This window comes from Mesoplodon densirostris, chromosome 1 (assembly GCF_025265405.1).
Source record: "Mesoplodon densirostris isolate mMesDen1 chromosome 1, mMesDen1 primary haplotype, whole genome shotgun sequence".
NCBI classification, from domain to species: domain Eukaryota; kingdom Metazoa; phylum Chordata; class Mammalia; order Artiodactyla; family Ziphiidae; genus Mesoplodon; species Mesoplodon densirostris.
Window position 1 is genome coordinate 40,640,483 of NC_082661.1, and position 18,452 is coordinate 40,658,934.

Consider the following 18,452-nt stretch of genomic DNA (forward strand, 5'->3'; position numbering starts at 1 on the left):
GCTCTCTGGGTCTCCCACAAGTAAGCCCCACTGGCCTTCAAAGCCAGAAGTTCTAGTGGCTCATCTTCCTGGCAGAGGAATGCTGGGCTGGGGACACTGATGTGGGGCTCAATACCTTTGCTCCTTGGGGAGATGCTCTGAAATTGTAATTATTTTCCTGTTGGTGGGTCACCCACCCAGAGAGTATGGGTCTTGACTACCTATCTCACTGTGGTTCCTTCTTTATATCTTTTGTTATAGAAGATCTTTTATGGTAGGTTCTGGTCTTTTCCATCAATAAGTGGTCTGTAAATAGTTGTTATTTTGGTGTGGCCATGAGAGGAGGTGAGCTCATGGTCTTTCTACTCCACCATTTTGGCTGATCTCCCTACTGTGGGTTGTGTTTCCACCTTCTTCATTGTGTCCCTTTAAGCACAAAAAGTTTTAATTTTGATGAAATCAAAATGGTCTATTTTTTCTTTTGTGTCTCATGCTTTTGGTGTCATATCTAAGTATGCTTTGCTAAATTTGATGTCATGAAAACCTACCCCTGTTTTCTTCTAGAAGTTTTATGGTTTTAGCTCTTATATTTAGATCTTTGAGCTATTTTGAGTTAGCTTTTATATATGGTGTGAGGTAACAATCCAACTTCATTTTTTTCCTTGTGGCTATCCAGTTATTACAGCACCATTTGTTGAAAGGCTATTTCTTTTTAACCCATTGAATGGTCTTGGCACACTCGTTGAAAATCAGTTGACCATAGATTCATGGTCTTATTTCTGGATTCCCAATTCTATTCCATTGATCTGTGTTTATTTTTTGTGCTAGTATCACCCTTTAAAAAAAGAAAAATCATTCCTTTTTTATAGCTAAGTAGTATTCCATGGTTCGTATCACCCTTTCTTTTTTTTTTTCACCCTTTCTTGATTACTATTGCTGTGTAGTAAGTTTTGAAACCAGGATATATGAGTCCTCCTACTTTGTTCTCCTTTTTCAAGATAGATTTTGCTATTCTGAGTCCTTTGCAATTCTATTTAAATTTTAGAATCAGTTTGTCAACTTCTACAAAGAAGTCAGCTGAGATTCTGATTGGAATTTTATTGAATCTGTAGATTAAATTGAGGAGTACTGTAATCTTAATTTTAAGTCTTCTGATCCTTGAACATGGTTGTTTTCCTATTTATTTAGGGCATGGAGAAAAGGGAGAACACTCCTATGCTATTAATGTGGTATATCACATTTATTTATTTACATATTTTGAACCATTCTTGCATCCCAGGAATAAATCCCATTGATCATGGTGCATGATCATTGTAATGTGCTATTGAATTCAGTTTGCTAGTATTTTGTTTGGGATTTTTGGCTTCTATATTCATCAGAGATATTGGCCTTTTTTTTTTTTCTTCTCATAGTGCCCTTATATGGCTTTGGTATCAGGGTAATGTTCGCATCATAAAGCAAATTTGGGAGTATTCCCTCCTCCTCAATTTTTGAGAAGAGTTTGAGAAGGACTGGCATTAATTCTTCCGTAAATGTTTGGTTGAATTCACCAGTAAAACCATCTGATCCTAGTCTTTTTTTGTTAGGAGGTTTCTGATTACTGATTCAATCTTCTTACTCATTATTAGTCGCTCAAATTTTCTATTTATTCATGATTTAGTCTTGGCAGTTTGTATGTTTCTAGGAATTTACCCATTTCTTCTAGGTTATCCAATTTGGTGGTGTATAATTGCTTATAGTCATCTTTTTGTTATTTCTGAGGTGTCATTTGTAATGTCTTACCTTTCATTTCTAATTTTTGGAAATTTTTGAGGCTTCTCTCTTTTTTTTCTTAGTTGGTCTAACTAAAGGTTTGTCAATTTTGTGTTTTCAAAAACCAGCTCTTCGTTTTGTGGTTTTTTTCTATTGTTTTTCTGGTCTCTATTTCATTTATTTCTACTCTGATCTTTGTTATTTCTTTTCTCTGTTAACTTTGTGCTTAGTTTGTTCTTTTTCTAGTTCCTTGAGGTGTAAAGTTAGGCTGTTTTTTTTGAGATCTTTCTTAGTTCTTAATGTAGGGGTTTATTAAAATAAACTGCACTCCCAGAACTTATTTTGCTCTATACAATAATTTTTTGGTATATTGTATTTCCATCTTTGTTTTGTTTGTTTTGAGGTATTTTTGATTTCATTTTGATTTCTTTGACCCATTAGTTGTTCAGGAGTATGTTTTTTAATCTTCACTTATCTGTGAATTTTCCAGTTACTGATTTCTAGTTTCATGTCTTTGTGGTCAGAAAAGATAGTTGGTATGATTTCAATTTTCTAAATTTGCTGAGGCTTCTTTTGTGACCCTACGTGATCAATACTGGAGAATGTTTCATGCACACTTGAGAAGAATGTGTTTTCTACTGTTGTTGGGTAGAATGTTCCATATGTGTCTTTTAGGTCCATTTGGTCTAAGATATGATTCAAGTCCAATGTTTCCTTGTTGATTTTCTGTGTGGATGATCTAACCATTTCTGAAAGTGGACCATTGATGTTCCCTACTATTATTATATTGTTATTTATTTCCCAGTGCTTATAAAAGTTATGTTTACATTATACTGTGGTCTATTAAGTGTGTGATAACATTATGTCTTAAAAAATGTACATTCCTTAATAAAAAATACTTTTATTGCTAAAAATGGTAACCATCAGCAGAGTTTTCAAAGAATCATAATCTTTTTGCTGGTGGAGGGTCTTGCCTTGATGTTGATGGCTGCTGACTGATCAGGGTGGTGGTTGATGAAGGTTGTGGTGACTGTGGCAATTTCTTAAAATAAGACAATGATGAAGTTTTCTGCATTGATTGACTCTTTCACAAGTGATTTCTCTGCAGCGTGCAATGCATTTTATAGTACTTTACCCACAGTGGAACTTCTTTCAAAATTGGAGGCAGTTCTCTCAAACGCTGCCACAGCTTTATCAACTAAGTTTGCATGACATTCTAAATCCTTTGTTGTCATTTCAGTGGTCTTCAGAGCATCTTCATTAGAAGATTCCACCTTAAGAAATCACTTTCTTTGCTCATTCATGAGCAGCAACTTCTCATTTGTGAAAGTTATCATCATGAGATTGCAGCAGTTAAGTCACATCTTTAGGCTTTGCTTTTAATTCTAGTTCTCTTGCTGTTCTCACCACCTCTTCAGTTACTTCCTCAACTGAAGTCTTGAACCCCTCAAAATCATCCATGAGAGCTGAAATAACTTTTTCCAAACCCTTGTTAGTGTTGATATTTTTCCCTCTTTCCATGAACCATGAATGTTCTTAATGGCATCTAGAATGGTGAATGCTTTCCAGAAAGTTTTCCATTGACTTTTCCAAGATCCATCAGAGGAATCACTGTCCATGGCAGCTATAGCCTCATGAAATTTATTTCTTAAATAATAAGACTTGAAAGTCAAAATTACTCCTTGATCCACAGGCTTCAGAATGAGTGTTGTGTTAGCAAGCATGAAAACAACATTAATCTTGTACATCTTCACCAGAGCTCTTGGGTTACCTGTGCATTGTCAGTGAGCAGTAATATTTTGAAAGGAATCTTTTCCTGAGCAACAGATCTCAACAGTGGTGTTTAAATATTTAGTAAACCATCTTGTCAACAGACATGCTGTCATATAGGCTTTGTTGTTCCATTTATAGAGCACAGGCAGAGTATATTTAGCACAATTCTTAAGAGGCCTAGGATTTTCAGAATGGTAAATGAGCATCGGTTTCAGCTTAAAGTGACCAGCTATGTTTGTCCCTAACAAGAGAGTCAGTCTGGCATTGACTTCTCCTCTCTAGCTAAGAAAGTCCAAGATGGCATCTTATTCCAAAAGAAGATTGTCTTGCCTACATTGAAAAGCTGTTTTTTAGTGTAACCACCTTCATTCATTATCTTGGCTTATTCTTCTGGATAACTTTCCACAGCTTTTACATTAGCACTTGGTGCTTCACCTTGAACCTTTATGTTATGGAGATGGCTTCTTTCCCTAAAGCTCATAAACCAACCTCTGCTACCTTCAGAGTTTTCTTTTGCAGCTTCCTCACCTCTCTCAGCCTTCATAGAATTGAAGAAATTTGGGGCCTTGCTCTGAATTAGGCTTTGGCATAAGGGAATGTTGTGGCTGGTTTGTTTGCTCTTCTATCCAGACAATTAAAACATTCTCCATATCAGTAATAAGGCTGTTTCACTTTCTTATCATTTGTGTGTTTGCTGGAATAGCACTTTTAATTTCCTTCAAGAACTTTTCTTTGCATTCACAACTTGGCTGACTCTTTGGTGCAAGAGATCTAGCTTTTGTCATATCATGGCTTTCAACATGTCTTCCTCACTAAGCTTAATCATTTCTAGTTTTTGATTTAAAATGAGAGATGTGCGACTCTTCCTTTCACTTGAATACACAGAGACCATTGTAGGGTTATTAATGGGCCTAATTTCAATATTGTTGTGTCTCAGGGAATAGGGAGGCCTAAGGAGAGGAAGTGAGATGGAGGAACAGCCAGTCGGTGGAGCAGTCAGAACGCATACATTTATCAATTACTGTCTTATATGGATGTGGTTTGTAGTGCTGCCAAACTATTACAGTAGTAACATCAAAGATCACTGATCAGGGATCACCGTAAGAAATATAACAATAATGAAAAAGTTTGAAATCTAGTGAGGATTACTAAAATGTGACACAAAGTCATGAAGTTAGCAATTGCTGTTGGAAAAATGGCACTGATCAACTTGCTCAATGCACGGTTACCACAAACCCTCAATTTGTAAACAAAACCCCAAACAAACAAACAAAAAACCATAATATCAGCAAAGTGCAAGAAAATGAGGTATATCTGTTCTTTCATATCTTTTATGGGCTATTAGCATCCTTGCATTTCAGCTTGAAGAAATCCCTTTGGCATTTTATGTCTCATAATTCATGTAGGCTTTCTTCATTCTTTTTCATTTTTTTCACTTTAATTGAATAGTTCCTAATGACTTGTTTTGAGTTCACAGATTATTTCTTCTGCTTGATCAAATCTGCTATTGATGCTCTCTACTGCATTGTTCATTTCATTCATTGCATTCTTCAGCTCCAGAATTTGTTTAGTTCTTTTTTATGGTTCTTCCTTTCTGTTGAACAATCATTTTGTTCATAATTATTTTCTTGATTTTGTTAAGTTGTATATTTGTGTTCTCTTGTAGCTTGCTGAACTTCTTTGACACAATTATTTTGAGTTCTTCTTTGACAATTTGTAGATCTCCAATTCTTTGGGTCAGTTATTGGAAAATTATTATGTTCCTTTAGTGATGTCATGTTTCCTTGATTTTTGTTGTCTCTCGTAGAATTGCATTTGTCTGTGCATTTGATGGATCAGTCACTTCTTCCAGACTTTACAGAATGGTTTTGGTGGGGAAAGGCCTTCACCTGTGGGTGGCTGCAGAGACATTGACTGGGTGACTGTGGTTGTTCCAGCTCCAGGGCAGCCCAAGTGGCATAGTCTCCATGCAGCTCTGTCAGCTTAGGTCATCATTGGTGAAGATTGCATGCGTCCTCAAAGGCCAATACTAAGGGTATCTGCAGCTGCTGTGAGTGCTGTTGTGATCTTCAGTGGTGAAGTCTGCTGGGGACATCCTGACATCCTTTTCTCCCTTGGAGGATGTCATGGCCAAGGGCATCACTTTTGGTGCTATGTTTGGCTTCAGGTACACTCACAGTGGTGGTGACACTGATGTCTGATATGTTGCATCCATGGAACAGTGACATACCTGAGATCTGGAGCTTGGGTGCTTGTGGAGCCACCATGCCTCCAGGGTCCAGGGCACTGGCTCACCAGCAGCTCTGTGCCTGAGGTACGAGCACATGTGGGGCAGCCATGGAGCTGGGGACTAGAACACGTGCATTTGCAGAGGACAGTTGTTCTGGGGTTCAGGTCCACTTGCAGTGGCTCCAGTGCCTGAGATACAGGTATTTGCAGGGCAGCTGCAGGTCTGGGGTTTGGAGCCCAGGAAAAACACAGCATGGTCACAAAGTTGGGGTCTGAAACATGGGTGTACACAGAACACCCATGGCTCTTGGGTCAAGGGTATGTGTGGGTTTGGGGGTGGGGGACTGACAGCCCTGACTCCAGGGCAGTGGAACAGCAGCTCCTCATGAGGGAGGTACAGCAGCACGTCTCTCTCCAGTGATCCATGGTAATCCATCATTGGTTACCTTAGTCATACAATCTGCTGGTGTCTCTGTGGAGCAGGCTTCTGGGGTTTGCACTGACAAACAGGGTCCTCTTTCATGAAAGCTGTAGAGAGTCTGTTGCAGAGGCTGTTAAGGTTCTCAGTGGCAAGGGTTGCCAGGGTCTTCTACAGAGCAGGACACTGCAGCAAATGATGGCACCTATTATGTGGCTGGTACTGATATCTTCTGCCCTTCTTTGTTCCTAGCCATCTTGAGATGTCTCAGATAAGCCAACCTTCCCAGTGATCCTTTTCATGTGGTTATTCTGTTTTTTGCTCCACTGTGTTGCTGTAGGTTTTTAATTGGACTCTTGAGCCCTCCCAGGGCTATTTTCTTTTGTGGATAGCTAATTATTGTATTCTGTGGGGGGATGAAAACTGATATCTTCTACTTTGGTATCTTGCTGAAGTCATCTCCTTTCTTTATAAGGACATTTAAAGCTATAAATTTCCCTATGGGAACTGCTTTCACTGCATTCTATAAGTTTTGATATACTGTGTCTTCATTTGCATTCATCTGAAACTGTTTTTATATTTTCTTTTGATTTCTTTTTTGAACATTAGCTATTTATAATCATGTTGCTCAATTTCCACATATTTGTGAGTTTATCAAATTTTCTTCTGTTATTTATTTCTAATTTCATTACATTGTGGTTGAAAACATACTTTGTATTATTTATACTTTAAAACATTTATTGAGGTTTGTTTTATGGCCAGCATATGGTCTATTTTAGATAATGTTCCATATGCACTTGAGAAGAATATATATCATGTTGTTGTTGGATGGAGTCCTTTGTCAGTATCTGTTAGGTCTAGTTGGCTTCTAGTGCTGTTCAAATTTTATACTTCCCTATTGGTCTTCTCACTTGTTTTTCATCTGTTATTGAAAGTGAGTTATTGAAGTTCCAACTATTATTGTTGATTGTTTCTCCCTTCATTTCTGTCAGTTTTGTTTCATGTATTTTTGTACTCTGTTATTAGGTCCATATATGTTCATAGTTGTTATATTTTCCTAATGGATTATAGATTCTATGTTCTTAGGTTTTGTAGGTAACATAGCTTTTCCCCAGATTATGGGTGTTATGCTTGATGGTTGTTTTTATTGCTCATGTGTGTGTGTGTACATAATTAAGTGGAGATTCAAGAGAGGGTCTTTAGAGATCACAAGTCAAACAACTGGTACTTCAAGTTGGAGGTGTTTTTTTTTAATAGTTTTCAAAATAAGAAAAAGGTGATTCAGTTCATAGACCTACATTTAATTATATCATATTTTTTTTTGTTTGCAAAATGGTTGAGAAAGAGCAATAAAAAAATTAAGGTTGTAGAACATATATATTCTTTTATTCTATCAACCACACTGAGGGTCTAATTAAACAGTGGCTCCTACTTTAGGATGTACTGGAAATTTTGCCTCTTCTATTATGCAAACTGTTTGGCATCATTGAACAACAACCTTGATAAAATCTCTCAAAGTCCTAAAAGCATTGTTGTACAACATTTGTCAAAATGATGATATTTTTCAGAGGGTTGGAATCATATTAATCATAACATTCCTAATAGGGACAACAGTAGGGGATCCATTTTGGGACAGTCTTCGGGATTGGTTCCTGGGCAAGCCATCTGAAGAAATCAAAGAATGCCAAAAACCAAAGCCAATCCTTCTTCATACTGGAGAGGTAATACATTTTGATTATCATGGTGAAATTAGTATATCGTTATTTTTACATTTATGAGTTATCAGATATGAATAGTAGCTCTGTGTTGAATAGTAGATCTGTGTGTTATTCAGATGTTCCCATATCAAATTTTTAATATTAAAAAATATGGATGCTATAAGTCTAACTCTAAGAAATAAGGGTCATGATTATTAAATACATTGACTTAGATTTTTACATCTATAGTAAATAATGAAACAATTAGAACAGTGGAAAAAGAAGAATAAGATTAACATTTTTCTTATTCAGGATTTGTTTATGTTGACTCCAGGATAGGAGTGGACACAGAATTCTTTGCAGAGAAAAATATCTCACGTTATTTTCTCACAACTCAGGCAACATTATTAATTAAAGCAATATTCTTTTGTTTTGTTTTGTTTTGTTGCGGTACACGGGCCTCTCACTGTTGTGGCCTCTTCCGTTGTGGAGCACAGGCTCTGGACACGCAGGCTCAGTGGCCATGGTCCACAGGCCCAGCCACTCCGTGGCATGTGGGATCTTCCTGGACTGGGGCACGAACCCGTGTCCCCTGCATTGGCAGGCAGACTCTCAACCACTGCGCCACCAGGGAAGCCCAGCAATATTCTTTAAATACTCTTTGGAACATGGATTTTCATATTCATACCAGTGTTCATACTATCATGGATTTTTGATGTAGAAAAAATGTTTAAATAGAGTTTTTTCTAATATTTAAATAAAATTCTCCAGGAAGAAGAAAAAGAGGAAACAAAGGAATAGAGGGAAAGATTCTACTAATCTGAATATGGTAAAGGATAGGTTCTCTTGGAGAAAACCTAAAAAGTAAGGCAAGACTTGGTAACTGAAGATTTAAAGTGCTATTAGTAAAAAGAAATCATTAACTTAAGCTATTCCAAATGATGGTAATTCCTTATTCATCTTGTATAAGGATAGTTACCATGGTAATATAAGAGAACACTTGGTTATCTATTACACATTGTGATTCCACAATGACAAATCCACTAGAAACTTCATTGATGAGAAAATAAGTCCAGGTTAATGGGACACTGGTATATGAGATTTACATCTTATTACTATTGAATAGATAGAATATTTAATACTACATGAATTAGAGAAAAAAATATGATATTAGGATAAGACTCCCCAAAACAGCTGGAAACATTTAAAATCCTTTAATAAAGGAACTTCTATGAGCAGCGTCAGTCTCTTGACGATAGAAAGAATAATATTCTTAACACAGTTTTCATGCTTTTGGTTCTTAGCTGTCAAAACCTCATCCCTGGCACCCAGATATAGTTGATGTTCAGATTATTACTCTTGGGTTCTTGGCCATCACTGCCATCCCTGGGGAGTTTACGTAAGTTCCTCCTTTTCATTTTGTAGTTACACGTGTAACTGTTGTGGATGTGTTTCTGTTGGGATCACTTCTTATCATGGGCAGATAATTCTGTACTGACTCCTTTGTATCCTACTGTGCTATGTTTGGCAATGGTGACAAATATTCCCACCCTCTTTTGGTGGGGCCTCTGAAGAATAAATCTCTCTCTGCCTATTACTAGTGGGTAACTTGAAGTAAACAGAAAAATTTGAAAAGTTATCATTCCAATAAAATTATGCAGTGATTTATTATGTCAGTAGAAAGACTTTAAATAATATTAAAACATAGTGGTTGTGAAACAATCAGTTTAGGTATTAGAAGCATGGAAACATATTTTAAATCTTCTCTTATGCCATATTTCCTGTCTTAGTAAGTAGCAATTTTTTATCTTTCCATTGCTCAGGCCCTGTCATATAGTCATCCCTGTCATATAGTCATCCCTGAATTCTCATATAGTCATATAGTCATCCTTGTCATATAGTCATCCCTGAATTCTCTCTCTTTCAATTTTCCCTGCTTTCAATCCTTCAGCAAATTCTGTATGTTCTATTCAACAGTTTCCATCATTCTTCCCCTCCCCATCCCCCGGCCCCAACCTGGGTCTAAGCCACCATTATCTCTCCCCTGGATTTTACTGCAATAACCTCCTGTCTCATCTTCTTGCTTCTCCCTCGCTCCTCTATAGTCTTTCCTCAACATTATAGCCAGAGTAATCCCTGTAAAGCATAAGTCAAATCATGTCACTACTCAAAACCTTTTAATGGCTTCTAACTCTCCAGAGAAATTCTCAAACCTTTATAATATCCGACAGGGTCCTATGTGATCCTCTCTTCAGCAAGCTCTCTGATGTGATTTCATACCACTCCCCCTTGATCACCCCTGCTGCAGCCACCTTGGCTTCAGTGCCATTCCCAGACTACCAAGCACGCTCCTATTTTAGGGCTTTCGAACTTTATCCCCATGGCCAACTCTTTTATTCCTTCAATTCTCTGCTCAAAACTCTAACAGAGATGCCAGTCTTGCTTACATGATATAACATTGTTTTTACCCCCCACCGCTCCTACCACCACCACATCGCTACAGCATCAGCACGAACACCACCATCCCCACAAAGACCACCACCATTCTCTTTCATCCTTTTCCTACTTTATACTCTCCATAGCACTTATTGTCATCTCAATTTTTTATTTGCTTGTTGACCATCTTCCCTCCCTAGAATGTCAGCTCCATACTGTTGAATCCTTAGCAGTTTGAAGTGGGTCTGGTATGTGGTAGGTGTCCAATATTTTACTGAAGGATTAAACGAATGAATGAAATAGTAAGTTCTTTGTAGACAGGAACAATACACTCTCTACTTGCCTCAGCTGTTGTTAAATAGAATGCAACCTATTGTTGACTCAGTGAATGGAAAGTGATTGGGATCTTTTGCCAGTGATATTCATTGATTCTGTTTTCCTCCTTCAAGTTGTCTCTTTCCACTTTAGGATTTGTTTTGAAGATAGGGCAGTGAGGAAAAAAGCTCAACTTTAACTTGCATTGTTTCTATACACTTTACTACTGATAGCCAGGCTAACATTTTGGCTTTTACTACAAGTCTTTCTGGGTACCTTGTGTACATTCTGAATAGGAAAACACTTTGATAATTCTGTTTTCTTGACTCAGGACCATGTCTGGACGAAGACTTCGGGAGGGAGTTCAAGAGGTAAATTAAAAATGAAATAAAATATCCATGCATTTTTATTTGGAAAAGAGAAAAGAATTCCCTATCCCTATGATCTTGCACCTTTTAAATTATTCTTTGTGAAGATGACGAGAGTTTTACACATCTTGAAAGTAATGGCTGAGGTGAAAATGAAATATTGATGGCATAAGAACAAACTTAAAAAATATAAGAGAACTATAGTAAGATTAAAGTGTTTCATTTGTATTTATGTACTAATAATTTAAAAATTGATAATGGTTTTATGGATTCAGTAGTAAATGACCCCAAGTACATTAGTATCTTAGAGTCCTGTGTAAATGAAAATCTAACACATGTTAAAAATGCTGTATTTTATCTATATTTGTGATTTTCTTTATATTCAGAAAGTATTGTAAATCGTTCTAAGATGACATAATCAACAAATGTCTTATTATTTGGAGCTGGCAATAACTCCTGTGGTTAGCTAATATGTTCCCTTTATACTTTTTCGGAAATTGATAAAATATCTGTATTTTGGTAATAAGAAGATTCTGCATCTGCAAATGCAATCGTTAAGATGTTCAGAGATCCATTGACTTACCCAACTATAGTACAGAGTTATGGCTTTAAGTTTTCCTAACGGATCCTCTGATACTCCTGTACTCCTAGGCAGTTTTGATCATTAGGAAAAATATTGTTAAGATAGTTATTTTACACTAATGATTCATATTTATAATTGTATGTTAAGTATAAGTAGGATGATAATACACTATAAGATGAAGAGTAATTTTATTGCACTCTCCCTTTCCCCCTAGGAATTTGCAACTTATGGGATGTTGAATATGACTGTTGTTATTTCGGGTCTATGCAATGTATATACACACTACATTACCACGTATGAAGAATACCAGGTAAAATAAAAAGTTCTCATCATTTAAATGAATTATACCCTGGTCTACCTATTGCGTCAAATGCAGAATTTCTTTGTGGACTTCCTCAATCGTGTTTTTGAGAGGTGATTTTGTTTTAGGACTGGTAAGAGAATGATAAGCCAGAGGTTGTATTTGGGAGTTCTAGGTTGACCATTTCCAAGTTCAGGTCAAAATTCTAGTCTCACTGACTTCCACTTTCCCTGAAATAAATTACTTTGTCAGGGGCGCTGATAATAAGCCTGGGTTATGGCATACAACATTCCTAACTCTATCCTTAATGCTTCTGGTGCCTTAAACTTCTGTAGAACCTGGGAAAAACTCCCTTTGATAGTTTCTGTTTATTGAGTGCACTGGCTAAGCACCTTGCAAATGTGAGCTTACATAATCCTCACAATTAGCCCTCACTGAAGTCGAGTATTATTATATCCATGATACAGATTAAGAAACAGAGCCTCAAAAGAATTAGGGAGGCTGCTGACTGGTAATGTGTTTTTGTTTACAAATAGTACAGAAAGTAGCCCAAGTACTTTTAAACAACAGTAGTTAAAAACGTGAAAACAGTGTAGAGTTCCACAATTAATGGTTTCTAATACATCTGCAGGTATAACTTGGCAATGCATACCATGGCACATAGGCTACCCCTTGACAAATACTCAGTAATTCCAGCAGTAGAGGCTGCCCTGCTGCCTTCTGTTGACTTTACTGAAGGGTCCCTGCCTTCTAGGAAATCCTGTTGAATAAAGGTTCTTAACTGGGGTAAACTTAGATGCAAATAAGTTTTCATGTATCCACTTTTTCATTTATCTGTAACTGTCATTTAGCATTTCTTTCAATTATGAATGTAGGCAACAAATGACAGTAATATTAGCTGTACCTCTGACTTTTGTCACCAGTAGGAACCATGAATATTTTTCATATCACAAATAGTTACTGCACATCTGGAAATACCTTTTACTCTCATTGCTATTTTAAAATCACAGCAGTTATTAGATCTGCTACTAGATCTTGTTATTCAGTAGCATCATACAGAAGTACAAACATTACTCTATCGCAAAGTTAGTTTATTGTTGTTTGATTTCAGTTGAATGGGTTTCCTTTGTCAATCCATGTATTTTATTTTATGTGTTTAGAAATGTTGCTCTGAAAGGGGTCCATAGGCCTCAACAGACTGCCAAAGTAGTCCATGGTGCAAATAAAGTTAGGAGCCCCTACTAGCTTGTCTCCTGGTTAGGGACATGAAAAGATTAGTATTAATTAATTAATTAATTCACTCATTCAGTCAACAGATATGTTTTGTGAGAGATACTGTACTAGCCACTATCTGGGCATAACAATGCCTTGTCCTCAGGACCACTAAAATTTATGGGCCAGTAAAAGACGTAGAAGAAAGAAGATGATTACAGTTCTGTGAAAGGGATGCACAAGGTGTTATGAAAACGAAGAGAAAGAGCACCAGTTTAGACTGGGTATTTGAAGTTGGGGACTGGCAGATTTTCACAAAGATGTAGAATTTGTCCAAGTTATTGAGAATGAGTAAGGACTAATTAAGCAAATAAAAGTTAGGGAGGGTGTTCCATATTGAGGGAGCTACATACACAAAAGTCCAGAGGGGCAGACTTAGTATATTTAAGGGGCCATAATTAGTTGAGTACCATGGAATTAGCATGCTGAGGGTAATGAAACAGGGGCTAGAGTGGGAGGCAAGGGTTAGGTCGATGGAGAGTCTTTTATGTAGATTCAATAAGGAAGATTTTGGGGAACTGCAGTAGAATTTAGAAGAAGGAATGCTCTGTTGAAATCTGTGATTTAGAAAGCTCACTAGGATGGCAGTGTAGAAAATGAATTGGAAGGGCAAGTGTAGGAGCAGAGAACTGATTAAGAAGCTGTAGTTATGATCTGGGTGAGAGCTAAGGGTTTGACCAAGGTAAAGCAGTAAAGAAAGAGGAAAATGAAAAAATTCAAGAGATATTAAGGAATGATGACTTGGAGACTTATAGGATATAGGAGGAAGGAGAGAGAGGGGTCTAAGCTGACTGCAAGATGATCCTGGCATGGGAGACTGGAAGGATGGCCTTCACTGAGATGAAGAATGTTGCAGGGAAAGCTGATATATTTGGATTGATGAGTTCCAGGTTAGATCTGATGAATTGGAGGTTTCTGTGGAACAACCAAAGCCTTGGCGCTCAGGTAAAAGGAGTTGTATTTGGTTCTATTTTATAGTTCTATGATGGGTTAAATGTCCTTCTCCAGATAGTTCCATCCCCCCCCCCCCCAGTTTATCCAGGAGTTACTAAGACTCTTATTTTTCCTCATTTTTTTCTCCTGCTGTACTCTTTGGGGGAAAACATTTATAGTACAGGTACTTAAAATAGACATAAACTCAGGAGCTATTACCCTCTTTCAGGTTAACTGGACTGTTGGTCCAAATGGCATAAGCCAGGAGAATTCTTCACTGCCTTGAACAAGTAGTTGATGAGAGCCATTTACTTTTGCTGGTAGATGGAAATGCCCACTCTCCTTTGTCATAAGTAGTCTTGAATTATGTCAGTTTGGATTATGCAAGATGTCCAGTCGTCACCCCTCACTAAAATGCAACACCTCTGTAAATGGATCGAAATATTCAGAATGGTGTAAGACTCTGTTCTGCCTCTCCTGCAGGCTCAGCGGTATGAGGCAGCATCCACAATTTATGGACCGCATACTCTGTCTGCTTACATCCAGCTTTTCAGAGTCCTTGCTAAGGCCATTGCTACGGTAATCAAAAATTGTATGCTTGTGTGTCTCAGGGGTGGGAAGATGCAGAGGGAAGCAAAAACGACCTTAGCTTTGAGTGTTCAGTTTCTTTGAAAATCTTTGTATTTAAAAATATTGTAGCTGTGAGGTATCTCTAAGAAGTGAAACTGGTAAAATAAATTCAGAGTCAGTTAATATCTTCTGGTAGTGACCACTTTTTTCATACTTATTATCCTCCCAATCATCGTGTGAAGTATGGAGGTATTTTTCCCCGTTTTTCAGATGAGCAAATAGGTTCAGAGATGAGAAGTGATCAAGCTTACTATAACTGTGAGTTGAACCAGTGCTCTCTAATCTTGGTCAGTTTCTCTCCAGTTGCTTCCTGAATTGAGTGGTTTATCAGTTCTGAGATGCCCATTTTCCATATTATAACATCTCTGAAATTAGGATGTATTGGGTTGGCCAAAACGTTCATTCGGTTAATGAATATGTTGTTTGATAAAGTTCTTGGTGAAAATGAAAAATGTCTTTTATTTTTACCTAAAACTGAAGAAACTTTTTGGCCAACTGAATATCTTCCAATCAAAGGAATCTTACAATTATAGTTAGTAGCATGTTTTCACTTTCTTGGTGGTTCAAAAATAATAGTAGTTATTATAATCAATAGAGCCTTAGATTTGATAAAGTGCAACAGTGTTTTGGAATGTACACACACATTGTATCTACCTAAAATCTGTACACCTAACTAAGTTTACTTAAAGGAACTCCACTTGTGTAAATCTTCCCTCTGGAATATAGTTTATATATGAAGCTGCACTCTGGTGTCAAAAGATTAGTCAATAAGCAGGATAAGGACTTGAGTGTGATAAATGGACCCTTGTACAAAACCACATAAGCCCCAATAAAGGCTGTGAGGCAATGATGGCATAGCAAAGACAATAAAGCCCTTTCAAAGAAAGAGCTTGGATATATTAAATTGAAACAAAACTGCTGTTTCTGTAGGTCAAAATAGTGAAATATGGGCAATTTCATATGTCTCCATCTAATTAGTTATTGACTGTTTGTTTGAAGTTTCAGTACAAGGTATTTACTTCAGATATATTTTAATTATCTGGTTATTATTTTATCATAATATTATTTTCAATTTTAGGTCTGATACTTTTTTAAAAAACAGAACTATTTTTATTTTTCATCATAAAAGCTAACTATTTGTAGAATAGTCAGATTATACAGAAAAGTATAAACCTCTAACCCATCTCTAGAGATAACCACTGTTTAACTTTCATGCAATTACAAGTTTATAGCTCTTCCCGTGGAAGTAGAGTCATCAAATTTTATAGTGATATTTAGGAAGAAAAGTGTGATTCATTTTGTGGAAATTTGTTTCAGAATTTTACAAGTTACGTGTCTAAGAATATTTATGTGATCTTGAAAAAAAACACCACTGAGTATCTGCAAGCCTATCTTCCCATTTGCAAAATGAGAATGATAATGAGTAGGTTATGTGGCTGCTGTCAAGATTAAATATATAAAGCAAGGATTAAAGTACATCAAATCCATGGGAGGGCTGTTTAAAATTTGAGATTAGAATTTTGGTGACACTATTAAAGGTGGCAAATTTTGTGGAAAGTATAGATTAAACCAGTCATGATACAGGCTGATCTTAACTTTTAAATTAAAAATATATTTATTCTATTCTTTAATGAGCACAGAGAAGGATTTAGGAAAAAACTTGGTAGTGACTTTGGATAAGAGAGACTCAACACTTTTTAAACCTTAAAAGAATAATTACAGTGTCATGTTACAGAGGCTTATCATGTGTTTCTGTCCAGAGTCCTACAGTTAAAGAATGGCTGTCCCAGAATCTAAACTCGTGGAGCATGATTCCTAGCTTACACTCTAGATTATACTGCCTAGGGGAGTGAAAGCGTTACCCATGACTGACACTTTCTTCTAGTCACAAAAGTTTAAATTATGGACAATGAAGCTCCTATTTCAGCAGAGTTCCCCTCGCATTTTGTTACAGTTGTTAGCTCTTGGGAAGAGGGAGAGGGAGTGGGAAAGTGAGTGTGTATGTGTTTGCTTTAATGAAGGCATTTTTGGGGATCTGGGGAAAGGGTCTCGACTCTACATTGTATGCTTCTTAAGCAAATGCTCTCTGTTCTAGGATACAGTAGCCAATCTGAGCAGCGGTCCAGAGCCTCCATTTTTCAAAGACCTGATGGCCCCATTAATCCCTAATACTGTGGATAAAGCGCCCGTAGGCAGAACTTTTGGGGATGTCCTGCAGCCAGCCAACCCTACATACAGAGTGGTAAGACTCGCAAAGAGGTCTTGGGATCCTTCAGAAGACTGTGTGGGGATGGGGGGAAAGATGTTGTTTAATGTCACCACCTACCTCAAATCATGCCTCGGACAAGCTGTTAGCAATAATTTAGAAAATTGTTCTTATCTCTGCAGAGGCTCTGAAAACATGAAAATGGGGAAGTATTTATTTTTCAGTTGGTAATTGTGGAAAATTGAATTTCTAAAATTCAAATTATTCCTTTTCTTTTTAAAGGGATAGTCCTGGAAACATTCATTGTAGCATAGAAAAGTTGTCTATGATATGTCAAGGATAGGAAAAGCATATAGAAATGAAGCAGGATTTCTACCTCTACTATTTGATATAGATCTTGTGTCTTGCAAATTTGCTAAATCATTTACTAGTTCCAGTAGATATTTTTGGTGTGGATTCCTTAGAAATGTCTATGCATAGATTGTCATCTGTGAATAAAAACAGGTTTACTTATTCCTTTTTGAATTTCTTTTGTGGATGCCTTTTATTTGTTTCCTTATTGCACTGGCTAGAGTCTCCAATGAAATGTTGAAAAGAAGTTGTAAGACTGGACCTACTTATCTTGTTTCTAATGTTAGGAGGAAAAGTATTCAGTCATTAAGTATAATGTTTTCTTTAGAATTTTTATAGATGCCCTTTATCGGGTAAAAAAATTCCCTTCTATGTCTAGTTTGTTGAGAATTTTTATGAAGAGAGGGTGTTGAATATTTTCAAATCCTTTTCTGTGTCTACTGAGGTGATCATGTGGTTTTTGTTTTTTATTCTATTAATAGGGTGTATTGTATTGGTTGTTGTTTGAATACTGCATGTTTGTTGATATATTGTAGCAACTCTGGATTCTAGCTTCACTTCTGCACCCCAGAGTTATTATTTTTGTTTATTTGTGTGCTCATTTAAAACTTGACTGGACTAATTAGTAAAGTCTGTCTGTCTTACATAAGGCCATATATGACAAACCCACAGTTAACATCGTCCTCAATGGTGAAAAACTGAAACCATTTCCACTAAGATCAGGAACAAGACAAGGCTCCCCACTCTCACCACTCTTATTCAACTTAGTTTTGGAAGTTTTAGCCACAGCAATCAGAGAAGAAAAGGAAATAAAAGGAATCCAAATTGGAAAAGAAGAAGTAAAGCTGTCACTGTTTGCAGAGGACATGATACTATACATAGAGAATCCTAAAGATGCTACCAGAAAACTACTAGAGCTAATCAATGAATTTGTTAAAGTTGCAGGAAACAAAATTAATGCACAGAAATCTCTGGCATTCCTGTACCCTAATGATGAAAAATCTGAAAGTGAAATCAAGAAAACACTCCCATTTACCACTGCAACAAAAAGAATAAAATATCTAGGAATAAACCTACCTAAGGAGACAAAAGACCTGTATGCAGAAAATTATAACACACTGATGAAAGAAATTAAAGATGATACAAATAGGTGGAGAGATATACCATGCTCCTGGATTGGAAGAATCAATATTGTCAAAATGACTCTAC

At 36.8% G+C, this 18,452-nt stretch overlaps 1 protein-coding gene across 1 annotated transcript in view; it reads left to right on the forward strand.

Annotated features, from left to right (window-relative positions):
- The window catches only part of ASAH2 (N-acylsphingosine amidohydrolase 2), a 70,536-nt gene that overhangs the window by 41,645 nt on the left and 10,439 nt on the right, over positions 1-18,452 (forward strand). Inside the window, exons 12-17 of the mRNA XM_060116944.1 lie at positions 7,757-7,872; positions 9,153-9,247; positions 10,931-10,970; positions 11,765-11,860; positions 14,540-14,635; positions 16,782-16,928. Of these exons, the coding sequence (XP_059972927.1) occupies positions 7,757-7,872; positions 9,153-9,247; positions 10,931-10,970; positions 11,765-11,860; positions 14,540-14,635; positions 16,782-16,928 (590 nt within the window). The remainder of the gene's footprint in view (positions 1-7,756; positions 7,873-9,152; positions 9,248-10,930; positions 10,971-11,764; positions 11,861-14,539; positions 14,636-16,781; positions 16,929-18,452) is intronic.